Genomic DNA, 19,847 nt, shown 5'->3' with positions numbered 1-19,847 from the left:
AATCAATTTTTAAAATAAGCACAATTGGAGAAGACTATGGATGTGCATGTATGGAACTGTGTATATGGGACGAATATCCCAAGAAGCTTATCCTAAATTAAACAACAAAACAAACAGAAGATCAGGACAAGTGCTTAATAATCAGGACACCTGGCACCTCTGACAAAGCTCCGAAAAAATCACACACGGAAAATAAAAAAAAAAAAAGGAAAAATAAACCGAGAAGCGAGTTGATTTTTTCCACCCATCTTTTTCGGCAAATTTTACCTTTTTTTCATTCACCTTGCAAAAAGGTAATTTTTTTTCATTCAATTACCAAATAGGTACATTTTACCTTTTTTCAGTTCATCTAGCAAAAAGGTAGATTCGCACCTTTGGCTAGTGATATAGCTCAGATGGCAAGTCTGTTGTCTCCTGAGCCGATGTCCGCGAGTTCGAGCCCAAGAGTAAACATCGAACACAGTTGTACCGGATAAGTTTTTCAATAACGATCCGCCAACTGCAACGTTGATAAAGTCGCGAATGCCATAAAGATGGTAAAACGACTATAATCGAAACAAAAAAAAAAAAAAGTAGATTCGCACTTTTTCGCATTCACTTAGCAAAATAGTAAATAATACTCCTTTCTCATTCACTGATTTGAAAAGTAAATGTTAGATGTTTTGATTGGTTTCTTCAATAAAATATGAAAACAAAACAAAATTCATTCATAAAATGATATTTATTTGAAATAAATAAGGAAATTTACCTCATAAATAGTATATCTATTGGTAGGCTCGGTTCCATTAAAGAACCAAAAATGATGTTGATTTTTCAGAACAAAATATTTAATTTTCTCGTACAAACCTAAAAGATCAAATATACTTATGTAAACGTTACTAAAAAATTCTGCAAAAAATCATGGATGAGTTTTGGACCAAGACAAAGCTTTTTAGACCACAGGGTTTGAGAAATTCGAAAATGACCCCAAATCGACTCAGTCTAATGCATCAGAACAAATTATTATTTTGAAAATTAGAATCACTTATCTTGCACAGTTGAAAAGCTTGGACTTTCCCTTCTCATTTATCTTCAAACTAAAAAAAAACTAAACCATTTTTTTCAATTATTTTAATTTTTTTTTAAATTTCAATTTCAAAGAAAATTGAATTTCCTAACAAAGACATTGAAGTGATACTTACAATGTAGTAGGAAAAAATCTTTCTACATTTCTCATCTCAATCGTAGCGAGACAACCAATAGTATTCCAGCTACTAAGCTAGTGTTTAAATCTTCAACACGGACTATTTATATTTACATAATGTCATAAACAGGATCGATTTTAAAGATTGCAGGTGGTGGTTTGTCTACATAATTTTAAGTGGATTTTGCTCTAATTCATGATATAAATTTTCGCAAAGCATGAATTGACAAGAAAAACAGGAGAAATTTACCCACTTCAAATGGTACAGATGAAACGATAAAAAAATGGATTTTTTAAATGTTAATAACCCGTGATACCAATTCAAACACTCTACATTCAATACTTTCAACGCTAGAGTACTGTTTCTGGTCTTGGTACAATCGGGCTGAGAAATGCTTGTTATTTTTCCATTAAATTCTAATCACTCTGTTTCTGACATTGTTACTCTTTTCCCTCAATTTATACGACTTCAATGTCTTCGGCAAAAAAATTTCTTACAAGATCATATAATTGGAATAAGGAATTGAAATAATGTAAAAGGTTAGACAAGGGTTCACTGCTTAGATGATAGTGAGATTACATTTAAATAAACCTTTGAAAAGGTTTAAACAAAAATCCATGAATAAAATATTCTAGACCTGCTATAATTAATTTGGGTTCAAATGCAAAGAAAAAGTCCCAATTTTCAATTACGCAAAAACGGCGATTCTATTTTTTGAAAAATTAAAATGCTTCGTGGCACTATGTGTATGTCATTTCAAGGGAATCACTTTAGAAAAAACTGTTTCAAATGGATTGACACTTCGTTTATATTAAAATTGAAGGTTTTTGTTAGAGGCTGACCGAAATAACTAAATTTGGCGGATTTTTTCAACATTGTTTTAAAGCACCTTTAATAGTTCTCTAAACTTTTAGTTGGGCTTGAGTTAGTCTGTAAACTAAACACGTATCTGCTGTTTTAGGTTAGTTGAAAAATCTCTATAACGTTGTCCTTTTAACACCTTTCTTAAGGCTAAACAAGATGACCTTTTACCTTTTGAGCCTTCAGTAGAAAATTGGATTCAAAAGAAGAGCTGTCCAATATTCTTTTATTTTTTTGAGTATCAGTATTTATTTTATTTTATGGAAAGAAACACATTTCCTAACAATAAAATAAACAAATGCGCCAATCTCCTAACAAAATTTTGTAACTTTCTTAGCAAAAAAAAAATCTGATTCAAGAAACCAAAACTCGATTTCCCAGAGTTCCTAATGTTGGTGATTTTTTTTTCTCGACCTTTATCCAGGACCGCTTCATTCTCAGAGATCGTGTTTCGATCGCTCTTTTCCTTCCTCTATAACAGGTGATTAGCGCATCGCCACAAAGGCCGCTCGTTGCCCTCCCGGGGCGTATTAGATTAACAAAAGCATCCTGCTGGGATCAAAACACATAATTTTTAATACCTTTCCTTTTCCGGTATGTTTATGTGTGTATTTTTGGTTTTTGAGAATGTTGTTTATTGCATATTTTTTTTCGGAATAGCTTTTTTTGAATTGTGCGAAAACTTTTTCAACGATAAAATCCCTTTTTAAATAGTCAAAACGCAATCGAAATTGGCAACCATATCTATCTATTTTTAGTGTTCAAAGAATATTTTTTCCTAAACTCTTTTCCAAATTCTTCGACTTTCCTACGCAAATGTTGATCGCTTCATGTGTGAAACCTATTAATACTTAATCAAACTTTATTTAATCACTTCGCTTCGCTGCTCCCCGTGGATTCGAAGATTCGAATTTCTTGTTTCGAATACCTGAAACGCAAACCCACACATCGACTCATCGAGAAGAAGTGATTTCAAATTATGATGAACCACACGAGGCCAAAAGATCACACAAATCTGGTCCAGCCGGCGACTTGGCTAATTTCTCGATGGTTCAGCAGAAGTCGATCGGCTAAAAACGAAATCAAAACTCAAGAAAAAGTGAAAAAGAGACGACCGCGCTCCGTTTCACAGAAGGTTGATGATGATTTTAATGTTTGTAATAACTTTAGTTACGGCTGTTTAGCATTTTCGGGGATCCCGGAGAGGGAGAGTTTTGAGATGTGATGATCTGCTTGTTTATTTTAGTAATTTTCTATTCTGACGGTGACGTCGTTGCGAATGAACGGATATCTGGGCGCCTACTTATTCGGTGTTCTAACGTTTGAAAAACGGGATGTCTGATGGAGTAAAGTGCGTGTTTTTGTATTTTTTTGTATTTTTTATCATTTCCGTCATTTTTGTCATTTTTGTAATATTTTAAGTTTTTCATTTTGGACCTTTTTTAATTTTTTGTCATTTTTGTCATTTGTGAAACTTTCCATGGTTTTTGAAATCAAACTCATAAATATTGAACTTCAAGTACCTGATTATATAAAATCAGGTGAAAATTAATATATCGAGAATTGATTATACATTCGATGTTTGGTCAAATCGACAATAAAATATTCAGCAGTCTTAAGTTAGTAAAATTTGATTATATATGAAAGTTTTTTATGTATTGACTCACTAAGCGAGATTTTTTTTATAACAAAAAGTTTATTAGACTAACGGTTTTTACACTACTATCAAAACGACTAAGAGCTTAGAATAAAATATAAAAATACCAATGAATTACATCACAATGACATTAGGGGAGAGTGGGGTATCGTGGGCCATGGGGAAACGTGGGCCACTTTTAATATCTCAAATGTGTGTTGAGATAAAAATCTCAAACCAACTGTCATCGTCGTCGCTTTGCGTGAGCATATATTCCTATACGTTGTTGATTGAAATACGCATCATATGCTTCTTTTATTTATCAAGCTTAAAAAAGTTAGAAAAATTTACTTACATAATTAAAAAAACACCCGCTAATTTCATCGATGGGGAACCTAAAGTGCATAACAAAAATATGCTCATACGCTTATGATGTTAGTTTTAACATGATCATTCACGTGGAAAAGGAATTTTTGATGAAACATTAATAAGTCACACAAACGCAACCAATTTGCAAATCATAGCTTTTGGGGAATCGTGGGCCTCACATCTTTAACCATCTATATTTTTATGTTTTTATACAAATTCAAAACTGAAAATACGTTTTACCTATCTGTAAGGTTTTCTTATGCCAAATGAAGAGTTATGAAAAATATTTTGTCCATCCTATATAGGAAATTTTGCCAAAACGTTCACGAGCCAGGTTTTAAAATCTATGCGATCATACACCGCTCTCTTTTTTATTTCATCATCTGAAATTGGTTTAAAATAACGAAATGAATTAGGAAATCACAGTTTTGGGTCAACTCATAAACTTTGCATGTTATTTGGTCAATTTGGATTTGGTGGCCCACGATTCCCCACCATTTTTCAAAATCCAAAAAATGTTGCTTTTTTTCAAACAGTCAGAATTTGGGGAAAACAACTTATCCAAAATTAAAAAAAAAATATCTTATGATACCTTGAAAATGTAGAAAACCTTACCATTTTTTATTTTCATTTTATCTTCTATAATAAAGAAGTTATGGAACAACGAAAAAAAGTGGCCCATGATTCCCCACTCTCCCATACTACAGTGAGCGAAATAAGAATAGCACCACTATGTGTTTTGCTTGTTAAAATATGAATGATTGAAAATTAAGAAAATTTTCTTCCACAGTTTGTTCTGAATTGCTTAACGGATAAATCAAGCATAAGTTTACTTTTTTTGGACGTAGCAATTGGCGTTGAGGACCGAAAATGTGAAAAAGGGGTGAGAAATAAGAATAGGACCACTTCAGTTTTTCAACAAAAACATGATTATTTTTAAAAATTTACTGCGTAAAAGTGAATAATAATACTTCTACGAATTATTTGCATAGCTAACTACATTTTAAGAAGTTTTCCAGAATTCCAAAGGTTTTCAAAGATATTAAAAGGGGGTTTTAAGACATGTTCATCTAGCGTTAAGGAATTTGATATTTGAGCTGTAATTCTTTACCAAACTACTTACTTTCTTCATTAAAATGACGTGAAATGATGAAACAAACATTCGGGATTAATTTGGAATCAGAAAAAATAGGTTGGAAATCAAAAACTTTAATTTTGTTTAGTAAACCACACTTTTTCCAGTTTCAAGTCGTAGATGGCAGCACTATCTTGCAGTCAAAACCAAATTTAGTCTCAATATTGATTTTGCAGGTTTATTTAGGCCCTTATTCTTCATTTTGAGGTATTTTCCCATCACAGTTTTGTATAAGTTCACGCTGCAGAGAGCTTTACCGGATTTGCAAAAGAATCACCAGCACAAAAATGTACAACCGTCAAAATTCCTGCTCATCTCAACTTCCAATTCAATTGCAAATCATACCAAAAATACTGCTAGCTGTCTGGTCCATCAAGTTCCATCGCAAAGTATAACTTTATTCTGATAATCGGTCCAAAAAATTCACTTTTAGTGACCTTGATGCAATCCTAATTTTTTTTCGGATTTGGTGATCTTAGAATTTCCAAAGTGTGCACACGGTACATGAATTTATTTCTTGACCAAAATCATCCAGCACTCCCTAATTAATCCCGGATATTCGAAAATGGGCATGAATTTGGTTTAATGACAAAAAAGTGCTGCCATCTATGACTTAAAATTAGAGAAATAGTGTTTGACTTTTAAAAAACATTAGTATTTTTGAATTTCAACCTGCTTTTTGGATTCAAACTCAGCCTCAAATCTATATTTCATCATTTTACATCATACTAATGAATGTTATTGAGAAATCAAGCAGTTTGATAAAGTTTTAAAGCTCAAATATCAAAATCCTTAACACTAGAGGAGCATCCCTTAAAACCCCCTTTTAATACCTTTGAAAACCTTTGGAATTCTGGAAAACTTCTTTAAATGCAGTTATCTATTCAAATAATTCATAGAAGCATTATTATTCACTTTTACACAGTAAATTTTTAAAAATATCTTGTTTTTGTTGAAAAACTCAAGTGGTCCTATTCTTATTTCGCACCCTTTTTTCACATTTTTGGTCCTCAACGCCAATTGCCACGTCCAAAAAAAGTAAACTCATGCTTGATCCGTTAAGCAATTCAGAACAAACTGTGGAAGAAAATTTTCCTAATTTTCAATCATTCATATTTTAACAAGCAAAACACATAGTGGTGCTATTCTTATTTCGCTCACTGTATAAGTAACAAAGTATTAGAATTAAAAGACTAAAGGGCGAACACGATATTATTGCGACACTGAAAATGTGAAGCAAGTTTTCTTATAATGTTAAGAATCGAACCAAAATTTTAGGGGAGTTTTATGCATAAATTATCTTCAAAAATCAAAAGAATAGTTAATCGATGGAGCCTTGAGTGTAAAATTGAACGCATTTTCACTTGATGCCATCCATCAAAGTCTTTACAGTGTCATCCGATACCAGTTTCTCACTTTTTTCCATTTTATTAAAATGTCCTTCTCGTCTTTGACTGTCTTCCTGCTCGTCCGAAGTTCCCGCTTCATTATTACCCAGTACTGCTCTACCGGGCGCAGCTTCGGACAGTTTGGCGGGTTCAGGTCCTTTGGAACAAAATTGACAGAATTGGCCTCGTAACACTCCAGGACACTTTTAGAATAGTGACTGATGCAAAATCTGGCCAAAATAGCAGAGGTTTGTCGTGCTGCATCAAAGAACGACAAAAGGCGTTTCTCGAGGCACTCAGATTTGTAGATCTCGCCATTTACTGTCCCCTTAGTCACGAAAGGCTCTCAAGTCCGCAAGAGCATGGCCTGCCAAATGATATATTTGGAGACGAACTTCAACATTTTCTCCTTCTTAAATTTGTCGTCCACATCGAACTTGCTCTTGCCGGTAAACAACTTCAACCCCGGAATTTGCTTAAAATAGGCTTTCACATACGTTTCGTCGTCCATCAAACAGCAGCCATATTTTGTCAGCATGTTTTGGTAAAACTTCCGTGCCCGAGTTTTAGCCGTCGATTGTTGCCGCTCATCGCGGTTTGGGAACTTCTGTACCTTGTTTGTATGTAGTCCAGCTCTCTCCTTTGCATTCTGGATGTAGCTCTGCGACATGCCGATCTTTTTAGCCAAATCATGGCTCGAGACGTTGGGATTTGATTTAATCATCCGCTTCACCTTTCCCTCCGTCTTTTTTTTATCTCCGGTTCCGGTTTTCTTCCATCTCCTTTGCCGTGGTTCAACGTCAACCGCTCCTGGAATGGCTTCAACACTCTGGAGACGTTTGAATATTGAATGTTCAACTTTATTCCCAACTGCCGGTGCGACAGGCTAGGGAATTCCAGGTGTTTGGCTAGAATTTGTTCTCTCGACTTCGTTGAATCGAAAAACCCGACATCGAGTTTGACAGCATGTAAACAATACACATCAATCAGAAAGTGTGCAAAATTTGGTTGATTTTTACTCAATGATAAAAAAAAAGTCATGCCCTGTTGAATGTGTCGCAATAATTTCGTGTTCGCCCTTTAAATCATTCAAATAAACTACTTTCAAAACATACAAACCTTAATAGCAGCTGTCAGCGTACGTCAATAGCAATTAGGAGCATTTTCCCGAAAACCGATAGCCTCTTCGGGTCGATTCGATGTCCTATCGGTTCGATTCAACCTTGATCGGCGTCCCACGACAAAGCCAGATAAAATCCAACATCGGGGAAAAAAAGGTCTGATGATAAATTAATTTACCCAATCGTTGACCAAATGTGCCGAATATTCAGGATTCGATTCCGGTGCTGCTCTCTCGCACTCCAGAAAGCTCGCAGGTTTTCTTTCAGAGATAACAATCTACCGACCGACAACGACCAATTCGATCCGATTATCCGCCTGCCGCCATTCGAAATGGGAAATTATTGGCAGCTCTGTCACCGGGGGGCTTTCCGATCGGAGGAGGAATTATGAAAGAGTGCAAACATTAGGCATCAACCGGCGGGGAAAGGATCAGACCCCGGCTTGCCGCCAAGGTTTTTTATTCTCTTTCTGCTCATCAATGAAAACGGAAAGCACGTGTGACATGCTGTGAGTATATGGGTCGGACAAATTGGACCCGTCACCTAAAATTCCCGAGAATATTGGGGCACCATATTGATCGGGGCTGTGCAAACATAAACAAAGGAAACCAAATGGCTTGGGAGATATTCTGGGACACGACGCGGTTCAAACATAGGATTTTTGCTTCCAGTTTTCTTTTTTGTTTTCCGATTGGCATTTCAGTCGAGAGGAGTTAAATAACTTAGTTTTACTATTTCTTCTTGGTGTAAGACTTTGTTTAAAGTTTTTGATCCATAGGTAGTAGAACTGTAAGAAAAAACTTTATAATTGGTACTCATTCAAGCTGCTACTATCGACTAGCCGTATAATGCTACAATCAAAATAATCAATTATGAATAAAAAAAATTGTCTCGACCAGGAATCGAACCTGAGTCCTCGAGTTACCTCTGCGACACCTTACCACTAGGCTGACTAGTCAGATGAAATCTGTCAAGCTGTAGCTCTACAGTTAAGTTAACTTCAACGAGTTGAATTCGCTGCTAGATTCTACGGCATAAAATGCCCCGATTAATGATGCCTATATTTCCCCAGGGGTGGGGGAGGGTTCTCATTATGCTCTTTAAGTGTGCGATTTTCAACGAAAAATTATAAAATAAATTTTTAAACATTTTAATCTAATTTGTCAAGTTTCACTCAGTTACCAAATGGACTTTTAGTGTCTGAACACGAAACAGTGATGCAAGTTACCAAGGCCGGATTAAGGGGGGGGCAAAAGGGGCAATTGCCCCCGGGCCCCCCGGCTCAGGGGGGCCCCCCGAGGGAAAAAAAAGTTTTAACATTCCTTTAATCATACTACTTCAATTTCTACAAATCTATGAAAAAACTAGAAAATCGGAATGACAATTTGGAATATATCTACTAAAAGGGCCCCCGGGAATAGTTTTTCTCTTGAATAGAATAAGGGGGGCCCCTAGAGTTAGCAGTGAAGAAGTTATCTTGCATGTTGCGAGCTAAGAATATGATATCTCGGTATTGAATTTGAAAAATTAAATTGTGAACCGAATTCGTAACAAAAATTAAGAAGAATATGAGGCAAAACACCTAAAATTTTAATTTTCTCTATCGAAACATGTCAGTCGGAATATTCTGTACAGAACAGGAAAAATTTAGAAAAACATCTCCTCATTTTCATTGCATACAAACGTCTTGCAAAATGATAATGTTTATCATTATTTTAACTTTCCAAGTAATGCTTACTGCACAAATTTCGCCAAAACTGTCTCACTGTGCTAAGAGAGAACAGAGAAACTTTATGAAAAGCATTTCAGAATCTTACCCGCGCAGTATCCGGGTGAATACCGCGTATTATTATTATAACTTTTCACTTTTCGATCATTATTATTGAAATTTCCGTTGGTCTATAAATTCTTAACCCTTTTCCCTCCCAATTTTTGAAAATAAATTCTTAAAAAAAACTGTAGTTGTCTAAATTGGACCAATCAACAGTACAGATTTTCTTTATTGACTGTCTATCGCTATTTCGGTCTTAGGCTGATGTCATGCTGAAGCAACTAGCAACGCGACCTTCAACGCAACGTTCACACGACAAACCAGCTCTCATTTGATCTCCATGGAAAAAGCGAAAACCTGTCATACTGGTCGCTTTGTAAAGCGCGACCAATCTGATGCCAGTGTGTTTTGTAGCGCGACTAGTAGGAAATCCAATGGGAATATTGTTTTTTCTCGATTTGAAGCAGTGATTCCGGGTTTTAAGCACAATAGTACGAAGATCTGTCCGAACTTGTGATAATAAACTAAAAAATATCTTAATCGGCGAGAAAAATTTCATGAATTGTTAGTTCCGGCAAAAAAAAAACAAGGAATTTTGTCGGTTCAAATTTCGGCATTCTTGCAATCCGGGTCGTGATTTGATGAGTTTTTGATGGCTCCCGAAAGAAAGGAGACGATTCAAAGCATTATCAGATGTAGAGAAGTGATAATTTGTAGGGAATTTCAAAGCGACAGGTCGCGCCAGCATGACATACCAATGCGTTGCAACGCTTTCTTATTGGAACGTTGCGTTGTGTTGCGTTGCTAGTTGCTTCAGCATGACATCAGCCTTAGACTTGAAATTCGCAATGAAACATTTTCAACTGATTTAATCAAAATTTTATCATCTACTGAAGTCAATATCCTGCAGTCAGCACAGTATTTTAAAAATGATCATTCTCGAATTATTATAAAAATGATCTCATAGTTAAGTTGCAAATATCATTGAGTGATTCTCTTAACATGAATATTTAATTTTTTTTTAATCTTATCTTTTCCAGATTCAATTTATTGAGATTTTCAAGTCTTGTGTTGTTTCTTCAGTTACTGAGGTTCAGTTTCACGTTTTTTTCTGAATTTTGAGAACTCAGGATCTTTTTTGAGGTACTAAACTCATTTGGATTCCTTATCTGACTTTTTCAATGATAGCTGATTCTGTGTTTGAACATTTAATCTTGAATCTGATTATTTTTCAATCGATCATTTTTGCACTTATACCTCCTTGGCTTTGGGGGCATCGAATGAAACTTCTATCACATTTAGAATAACGATTTGGTAAAAAAAATTATCTGACGAGAATCCTATTCATAAACATTTCATGATACGTTTTTTTGTGTTCCAAAGATATTAAATTGAAATTCACATTTGGTGCATTTTCTGTTTTGGCGCTGAATGCAACTTTAAATCTCTTTTTTTTTTATTTAATTCATATTTTGTTTCTTAAAACTTGATATGAAATTACAATTTAGATTTGAGACACTGAATTTTGGTTCTTAACCTTCCCATGCCGTTCGGGTCAATATGACCCGAAGCGCACATTTAAAATCTCTTTATCATCATTCCAATATACTGAAGAACTAGGAATTTTGACAGACCAAGTATGTTCTATGAAAATAATGATCAAATTAACGTCAAAAAATTGAAATTTTAGTTTTGATAATCGGTTCATTGGGAAAAGAAATACAGCTAAGCAAAGCAAAAATTGGATAACGTTTTTTTGAAGTCAGATTTTTTTCTACCGGTAGATCTGAGATAGCGGTCAAAACTTTCATTGGACCCCAACATATCTATACACTGTCGGATAGATGGATTCTTGATAATTTCAAACATCAATGAAACACTTAAATACAGAAAAGCTGTTAAAAGTTATGAGCATTTTAAAAATAAAACTGATTTTTCGGACTTTTTACTTTCTGAACCAGTTTCTGATTACTTGGTAATACATATCGACTTAATTTCAAAATTTTGAATAATAAGAATAAATTACCTACACAATGAATATAATATCATCAAAATCGGTTAACATTTACAGACAGGAGAACGCAATCAAACTACAACTCAAATTTCCCCGAAACGAATATTTTGCGAACGGCATGGGAAGGTTAATATAACCTGATTAAAAGTTTTGAATTTTTAAACTCTTATATCTGTATCTCTATGGAAATTTGTTTATTTTTTTAAAATTTTGTATTCAATGTTTCAAATCTTCATGATACTTCCCAATTGTCATGAGGTAAATATTTCTCGATGAATCACAAACCAGATGATCAATGATGAAATGGAAATCATTTGAAATATCTGAATTTTAGTTAGTGTTAAGGATATTAAAAAAAAAAAAGAATTAAATTCAGCATTTTGCAGCTCAAATCAAAGCTTTCATTGTTTAAAAATGTCTTAACTCTTCCGCAATGTTTGCACCTGATTAATTAACAATTTTTTTCAGGTACCAGAAACTATCTTCTATGCAGACGACATGGCAATTTGAAGGCTGTAAACTGAGCTCATATCCAGTTCTTTTACACGTTTAAAATGTTTTGTATTCTCTGGAATAGCATTTGAAAAAAAATCGAATCATAGGGGCCCCCCGAGATAAATTGCCCCGGGCCCCCCGATGGCTTAATCCGGCCCTGCAAGTTACATAACATAGCTGTTTTCTAAAGTTAAATAAGCGTCCTCCTTAAGGTGGCCATTATGCCCATATCCCCTCTATGTGATATCAATCAATCTCACATCAAATTGTTTTTAATTTTTTCCCAGGTTTGGTTCCAGAACCGCAGAGCCAAGTGGCGCAAGCAGGAGAAAGTCGGTCCTCAGGGTCATCCCTACAACCCGTACCTGGCAGCCGGTGGTCAAGTTCCGTCGGCCACAGTTGTAGCGCCCTCTTTACCCCCAAATCCCTTCACTCATCTGGGTTTCAACTTGCGCAAACCATTCGACGCAGCCAGCCTGGCGGCATTCCGCTATCCAACACTCGGGGCTAGCCACATGATTCCTTCGGCTTACTTCAATCAGTTCCACAGGTTGGTTATCTTTATCGAATTTTCTCATCCTCAAATTGACACTAACAAAACACTTTCTGTCTACCCATTTCAGAACTCCTCCCCCTCCCCTATTACCACCGGGAGTGAGTGCCCTCTACACGCCCTCGGCCTCGTTCCAGACGCTTCTGGCCAACATATCGGCAGCGCAGCGAACTCCCCAGGTGCTGCAATCGAAACCATCCCCACCGGGTGCCGTCAGCAGTTCCGATTACCTCAGCGGCGCCGTGGGACCACCCCCGCCTCAGGTGTCCTCGCTTCCATCGCCAGCGTCGCCTCCGGTGTCACCCACCTCAGCAGTGTCCGTGCCAGTAGTTCCTTCGTCAGCGGTTGTTCCTCAACCGGGTTCAACGACCCCGCCCCAGGACCGGAGAAGTTCCTCGATCGCCGCCCTTCGGCTCAAAGCCCGGGAGCACGAACTGCGACTGGAGATGCTCCGACAAAATGGGCACAGTGATATCATTAGCTAAGGATTTGCTGACCTTACCACCCCTTTCCTTCCTGTTTCATCCTTTTTCCCAACAGTCGTAAACACGTTTCCTTAAAACTACCTTCCGCAAATAATAATCGCTTTCACATACCGTACTAAAATCCCAACAAAACGTCCTCGGATTTTCAAACAAATTCAGGAGACGGACATTACTAGCAAGTTTATTCGTGCTCAGTGCATTTACTTAGTGCACAAATTACCTAGCCTTAAGATAAAGTGCCTTTTGAACTGGTTGCTTCAAAGTTCTGGCGGTGACGCTCAACAAACTCAGTAACTTTGCACAAAACGCCTCTTGGAGTCCTTGCCCACGGTTGATAAGCTATCGTTGTGTTGTGGGATGATGCATTTTTAATTTTTCGTAGTTCGTATGGTTCCAGGCTGCAGGTTGCAGGTATCATTGGTTAAGTACTTACAGAGAAAACGTTAGTTTGAAACCTGAATCCCGAACCGATTTGCATGAATTATACTATTTTTCATGATGTTAGTGAATTCTATCTGAACATCTGCACTATCAAGAACAAACAAGATTGTCGCCTTTAAAAAGTAAAGAAAACTAATGTTGTCCTTAAACTTTTAATGCAAGACTTTTCTTTTAAATGAGAATAGCATTTATCGATCCAGTGAAACAATAACATTTTAATTCGAATAACATAACTGTACAGGTTTGAAGTCGTTATTTTGAGTATTTTGAAAATTATGGCCTATCAAAGTTAAAAAATAATTTTTGAATTCCTAGTTCATTTCAATACTATTTTGCAAATTTCTTCCAAACCTTGTCAATTGGGTGCAGAAAGCTGTTTGTGATTGATAGGTTAAAAAATATTGATAGAATTTGCAAATCTGAAGAAATAACAGCGTTTCTACAAAAACTACTTTTTTCAGAAAAATTAAAGAACTTCATTTTTGCTATTTTTCTGCAGACTTTGTTAGATATACATAGAATATCGTAATAAAAATACCATGAGCCGATTCTTTTAAATTTCTATAACATCACACAAAAATATCCACGCGTTTCCGAGATATTAAAATTTTTATTAGTATTTTTTTTAAACAAAATAAACATTTAAAGGCTAAATGATAGCGATTTTCAACAAAAAACTTGATGGCTCTGAGTTTTGCTATGTTGCTTAAATTTACGATTTTAAGAAAGTTTAGAGCATTTCAAAATGTTTATTTGATAGACTACATGCCATAAATTGACTCATTGCTGATGCAAATAATTGCACTAAATTTTTAAAACAACAAACAGCTTCGTGAGTTGAGTTATTAGAACCCAATAAATTGAAATTCAAGTTCATATTAAATGTTATTTGAATAATCAGTTAAAATTCATTGGGAGATTAAACCAAAAAAGGATTGCTTTTCTTTATAAAAAATTCAAATTTGTTTCAATCAAAACTATGAAATTTCTTGAAATTGTTCGTTTGGCCAGATATTATTTGTAAAATTTAATAATTTTGTTTCCTAAAATTATTTTTTTGAGTATTTGATCTAAAGGCCATTGACAGTTTTCCATAATTTCACAAAATAATTCTTATTTTTTTTTTGAAAAAGACTGATTGAAGGAGATTTTCTTAAAGGAGACTATAGATAAGCGTTAAAAAAAAAACTTTCTAAAAACAACCGATAGAACTTCCCATTACAGTGAATGTCTTTAAAATGTCATGTAGATCTTGATATCGTTTTGGAAATAGTCCAAATTGTTCAAATAACATATTTTGTCAAATTTTTCCAGAAAGCATTTAAAACTAGTTCTCATGCAGCTTTTTCCGTTTTTTTAAATCATTGTCTCGAATGATTTGATTCTTTTAATTCATGGGTTCCGATTGAAATATTAAGAAAACATTTCTAGACGTGGGTTGATTTTTTTCTTCTTTTCAATGATAGGATTCTGGTTGGAAACGTATGAAATTTTAATACCATGCCTTGTTGCAAGTAAAATTTGATAAAATAAATGCGGAATAAAGGTGGATAAAATTTTCTTACGACGATAAAATATTTACCTCATATTAAGTATGTACTTGTTATTGTTTTTACGGTTTTGGAAACACAATCAAGTAAATTTTAAGCATCATTCGAATTCAATGTTGACATTCAGTGGAAAACATTGGAAATTGGAATTAATCCGACATCTGTTAATTCGGCGTTTATTCAGCCAAAATGATACAAAATTTTGCTCGCAAAAGTTCTTGATAAAAAAAATTGTTAGATACCGTAAACTGGGGGAACTTTGATCACTTTTTTCATTAGTTTTTAAACATTTTGGAAGGGGTTGCTTTTTCGTTATACCTCAAAGTTTTAAAAAACTTATTCAGGTGAGGAGTTTAAAACATGATCATTGATACCTCAACATCTTCAAAATTATTTTTATGGTGCCATTTAGCACAGAGGGCATAAACTTTAATAACAGTTATTATTGTTAGGACTAAACTGTTTTTTCAAGGTTTTTTTTTTTTAAAATTTTGGTATCGAATTTTGAATACGGCGAATGCGTCAACATTGCTGTTTCGAGAAAAACGCGTTCAAAGTTTGACAGCTCCATAAGCTCCCAGCAAAAATATTATTTTTTTTCCTTTATTTCTCGAAAACTGAACATTCTTTAAATAACTTTATACCATCGAAATGTAGGTCTTCTAACGTACTTTTTCACCCAGTTGATAACTCAGTTTGTTTACATTTGGCGCATTCGCCCTATTCAAAATTTGCTACCGATTTATAATCAAAAAATGGACAATTTGGTTGCATACATTTAGGGGTAAAAATTATAAACATTTCTATTTTTTTCGGGCTCAAAAATAAATGAAATTATGCCTTCATGCAATTCCCTAGGTCCTCGCACTGTTCCCATGTTTCTTTTTTTCTTCAAATTGAACCATTTGATTGGGTTTTAGCCATTTTTAATATACGGGCTTTCTCATGGAAAATCACCGTATTTTTTTTAAGAAATCCAAAAGTTATTACCAAATGACCATAAAAATAATGCTTAAACTAAACCTAAACAAAAAAAAAAAAGTTGAACTTTTACATAAAACAACCCATTTGCTCCTAAATGCTTAAATTTGATCAGAAGAGATTTTTTTTGTGAGCCTTCGAAAAACCAGATAAGAAAAGATATAAAAATTACATTTTTTATAATATCAAAATTTTCTAATAAAAACTAAACTTAGCTTAATTGTAAATCTATTTGTTGGCTAGTAAACAGTTTTCAGATATTTCAACATTTTACTCAGTTAATGTTGATTATCTGCAAAAATTTCATGTTGATCAAAGTTCCCCCAGTTCACGGTATGTTAACCCCTTTTTTTAGCAAATCAACCTTAAATGCAGTGTACTGTTGACGACTTATTTTGGTTTAAGTTTAAACGTGGCTCTGGCATTGATTCGAGCAGAAAACTGTTTTTGTTCTCAAATTTTTAAATTTGCATACAAAATTCATATGTACCTCTGTAAATATTAGTCTTCTTGTGTCTTAATATTTTCATTTAATATTAAACGCAAAACTTTTAAAACACATTTTTAACGTATGTGTGTGATTTTTATGCTTTTTGGCTTCCAAATGATTCAAATTAAAAAAAAACCGGTCGAACATATTTCATTTGGAGATTCAACAACAATTTTATTTGACCTACAAAGAAGAACAGAAACAGAAATAGAGACATTTCAAAATTTGTGGGCCTCAGACATGTTTTATTACAGGTTGTCAGTTTTTTTCTTCATATAGATCTGCACCCGTGCCGATCAAATTTTTGTAACAACCTGGACAATCCTAGCTTTTCTTTTCCAAATGTTTAAACCAAAACCCGGGCAATATCCAAATAAATTTGGGCAAAATCAAAGATTAATTCAATAAAAATCAAGAACAAAATGCAAACATTTTATTTTTCGAAACACATCAGAAGATTATTAACTCTTCTTCAGACTTCCGAAAAAAATGTTGACTATTTTGTGATAAAACTTTCTCAAATATTTTCGTTTTTGGACGGAAAATCAAAGCAACTTAAAAAAAAATTTTGAAAGAAAAATTCCAAAAAATCTGAAATTTACATCAGATAAACATTAAATTTTAATGAGTGGTTCGGAAATGTTATCTTAAAATTGAAGGTTTTTTTTACACTCATCACCTTATTTATGTTTAAACGTTATTTTAATTTTGAATGTCATGAATTTCTATGAATCAAACTCTCAACATCCGTTTTTTTAATTCCAAAACCCGAAAAATTTGACAATTTTTTTCTGAAATTTGTAAACTTTAGCACATTTTCTGTGACGAACATTGGCTCAACAATCTGTGAAGTTAATACAATTTTTTTCTGGTTTTCATACTTTGCTGGTATTCGTTTTGTTCCACGGACCTCAAATTTCAGTGATCTGTACAGGAATTTTTCTATGAACTTCTCTGTTGGAAAACGAATTCGGGATTAAATTGACAAAATTTCAATTTAAAAATTCGTACAGACCGCATTAGGGCCAAATAAAACACATGAGACCCAATTTCTGTCTATTCGTTAGAGACTTGCTACAAATTATATATATACAGTACCGTTCATAATTGTATAGAAATTGGAAGCACGTGCACTGTCACTTCGACTTTGGGCTTCCATAACTTTTCACTATGATGATATTTTTTAATCAAGTTTTTTGCGTCAAATAGATCAACTATCACACAATTATATCACAAAATTTGAGCTTTCTGGAGTGTGTATGGCCTGAGATACAGTAATTCTACAAAAATCGGGCTTTTTGGACTTTTCTCATTCAAACTGCTATATCTCTGAAACTACGCTACATTTTTTATTGAAATTTTGCAGAGTGATTGTTGAAATAGGAAACTAGCATGTCTGAAGTTTTTGAAAAAATCTATCGATGAAATCAAAAGTTACGCGAGGTGCAATATTTCAGGTATTGATCTAGAAATGCGATTTCTATATAATTTTGGACGAATGTTTCCATAGGAAAATCATATTCTCTGTTCAACAACCAGTAAATCTATTTCAACTGAAAAATCCAAATAATATCGCGAGATTCTGATTTCAAAACACAAATGGATCATTTATTCCGATTTTTCTTTTCTTCATTGCTTTTGCCAGACAGTTTTTGTCTGATTGGTGGAGGAAACGATATTTTTCTCATGAATCGTCCAAAATTCTATAGAAATCGCATTTTTAGGTCAATGCCTGAAATATTGCACCTCGCGTAACTTTTGATCTCATCGATAGAACTTTTCGAAAATTTTAGACATGCTAGCTTTATATTTCAACAATCACTGTGCAATTTTCAATAAAAAATGTAGCGTAGTTTCAGAGATATTGCAGTTTGAATGAAAAAAGTCCAAAAAGTCCGATTTTCGTAGAATTACTGTTTCTCAGGCCATACAAATTCCAGAAAGCTCAAATTTTGTGATATAATAGTGTAATAGTTGATCTATCTAACGCAAAAAATGTGATCAAAAAATATCATCTGAGTAAAAAGTTATGGAAGTTCAAAGTCTAAGTAACAGTGCGCGTGCTTCCAGTTTCTATACAATTATGAACGGTACTGTATGTTATTTTCAAGGGACAAAGTTACTTCTAAACTTTCACAAACTCCTCACAATAAACTCTTCCACTGAATTCAATGTGAAAACACTCCGTTTCAGAAGCTACCGGTTTGTTGTTCTTTATTATGAAATAATAATTATTCCCCTCTATTTTTTGTAAATTCCGGTGGACATTCCTGAACTTCCTTCCATCTTTCACTTTAAGCCATTTTTAGTTAAATCCCGACTGTTTTACGAACTGAAATTAATAATTTTGTAAAATTTTCGCGGACGGAAAGAAAAATGCATGCAATTAGCAAATGTCATCGCCTAATCAAATTGAGCGTCCGTTTGCGTTGCGTTGACATTTCATTTCGCACTGTTCTAAAACGCAAATCTTGTTCTAAACAGCAGCGTCAACCTTTTTTGTTGTGAAAAAAAAAACAAAATTCAAGCACGTCAGCAGGGTTCTAAATATTCCTTCTTTAGAGGCACAAATAATTAACTAGCATAATCGGAGCTGACGATTTTGTTTTTGTGAAATTCAAATGCATATTTACATAGTTACCGTGGGTTGTTGTTCACGTTTATTTATTCAAAATAATAAAATTTGGTACAGGTAAGCAAAACCCTAGCAAAAAGCCTAGATAATATTTAATTTGGAATCACAAAACTTACTTGCTAATTTCTTTGAGGGGAATATGCTAATACGGAGGGCCTATGGAGATCGATAAAATACCGATATGTCACTGTTCCTGGAAATATGGATTTCTCCTTGTAATGTGAACTGATGCTAAATTTTGCATGCTCTAAGTTCGATGAAATTTGCTAGATCAGATATTTAAAATCTACACAGTCAGAAAAGCAGTGCTCTACCTATGTAAGGATTTCGGATTTTTTCAAACATTAGAGACGAATCTACCAAGCAAGCCTCTCTAACAAAATAAATTAAATTGAATTAAATTTTCAAAAATAAGCTGGAGATTTTTCGGCTCATTGGCAAAAATATACAATTGAGTATGTTGATAATTTCTATTTAAGGGTTTGCGTACATTTTGATTTAATACAAAAAAAATATATATAAATATTTCTCGCGTGAGCTTCCATAACGTCTTATGAAACAAAATGTAAACGAAAAGTTTTATTACGAAAAAGTTCAAAAAGTGACATAAACTAGTCGCAACTTCTTTTCATTTAGAATTTTTGTTGCCTGGACAACATGTTCTTTTTGCAGCAGATTTCTGTGAATTTATAAGATGTTTCATACGACGTAATGAAAGCTCACGCGAAATTTGTTCAT

At 34.2% G+C, this 19,847-nt stretch overlaps 1 protein-coding gene across 1 annotated transcript in view; it reads left to right on the top strand.

Annotated features, from left to right (window-relative positions):
• The window catches only part of LOC129748361 (homeobox protein aristaless-like), a 221,328-nt gene extending 204,308 nt beyond the window's left edge, over positions 1–17,020 (top strand). Inside the window, exons 5-6 of the mRNA XM_055742962.1 lie at positions 12,262–12,524; positions 12,598–17,020. Of these exons, the coding sequence (XP_055598937.1) occupies positions 12,262–12,524; positions 12,598–13,012 (678 nt within the window). The 3' untranslated portion in view covers positions 13,013–17,020. The remainder of the gene's footprint in view (positions 1–12,261; positions 12,525–12,597) is intronic.
• Positions 17,021–19,847: the final 2,827 nt, after the last annotated feature.

The sequence above is a fragment of the Uranotaenia lowii genome, chromosome 2, assembly GCF_029784155.1.
Source record: "Uranotaenia lowii strain MFRU-FL chromosome 2, ASM2978415v1, whole genome shotgun sequence".
In the NCBI taxonomy this organism is placed as follows: Eukaryota; Metazoa; Arthropoda; class Insecta; order Diptera; family Culicidae; genus Uranotaenia; species Uranotaenia lowii.
The sequence above is the reverse complement of the archived record's forward strand: the minus strand, read 5'-3'. Positions and strand labels throughout refer to the sequence as shown.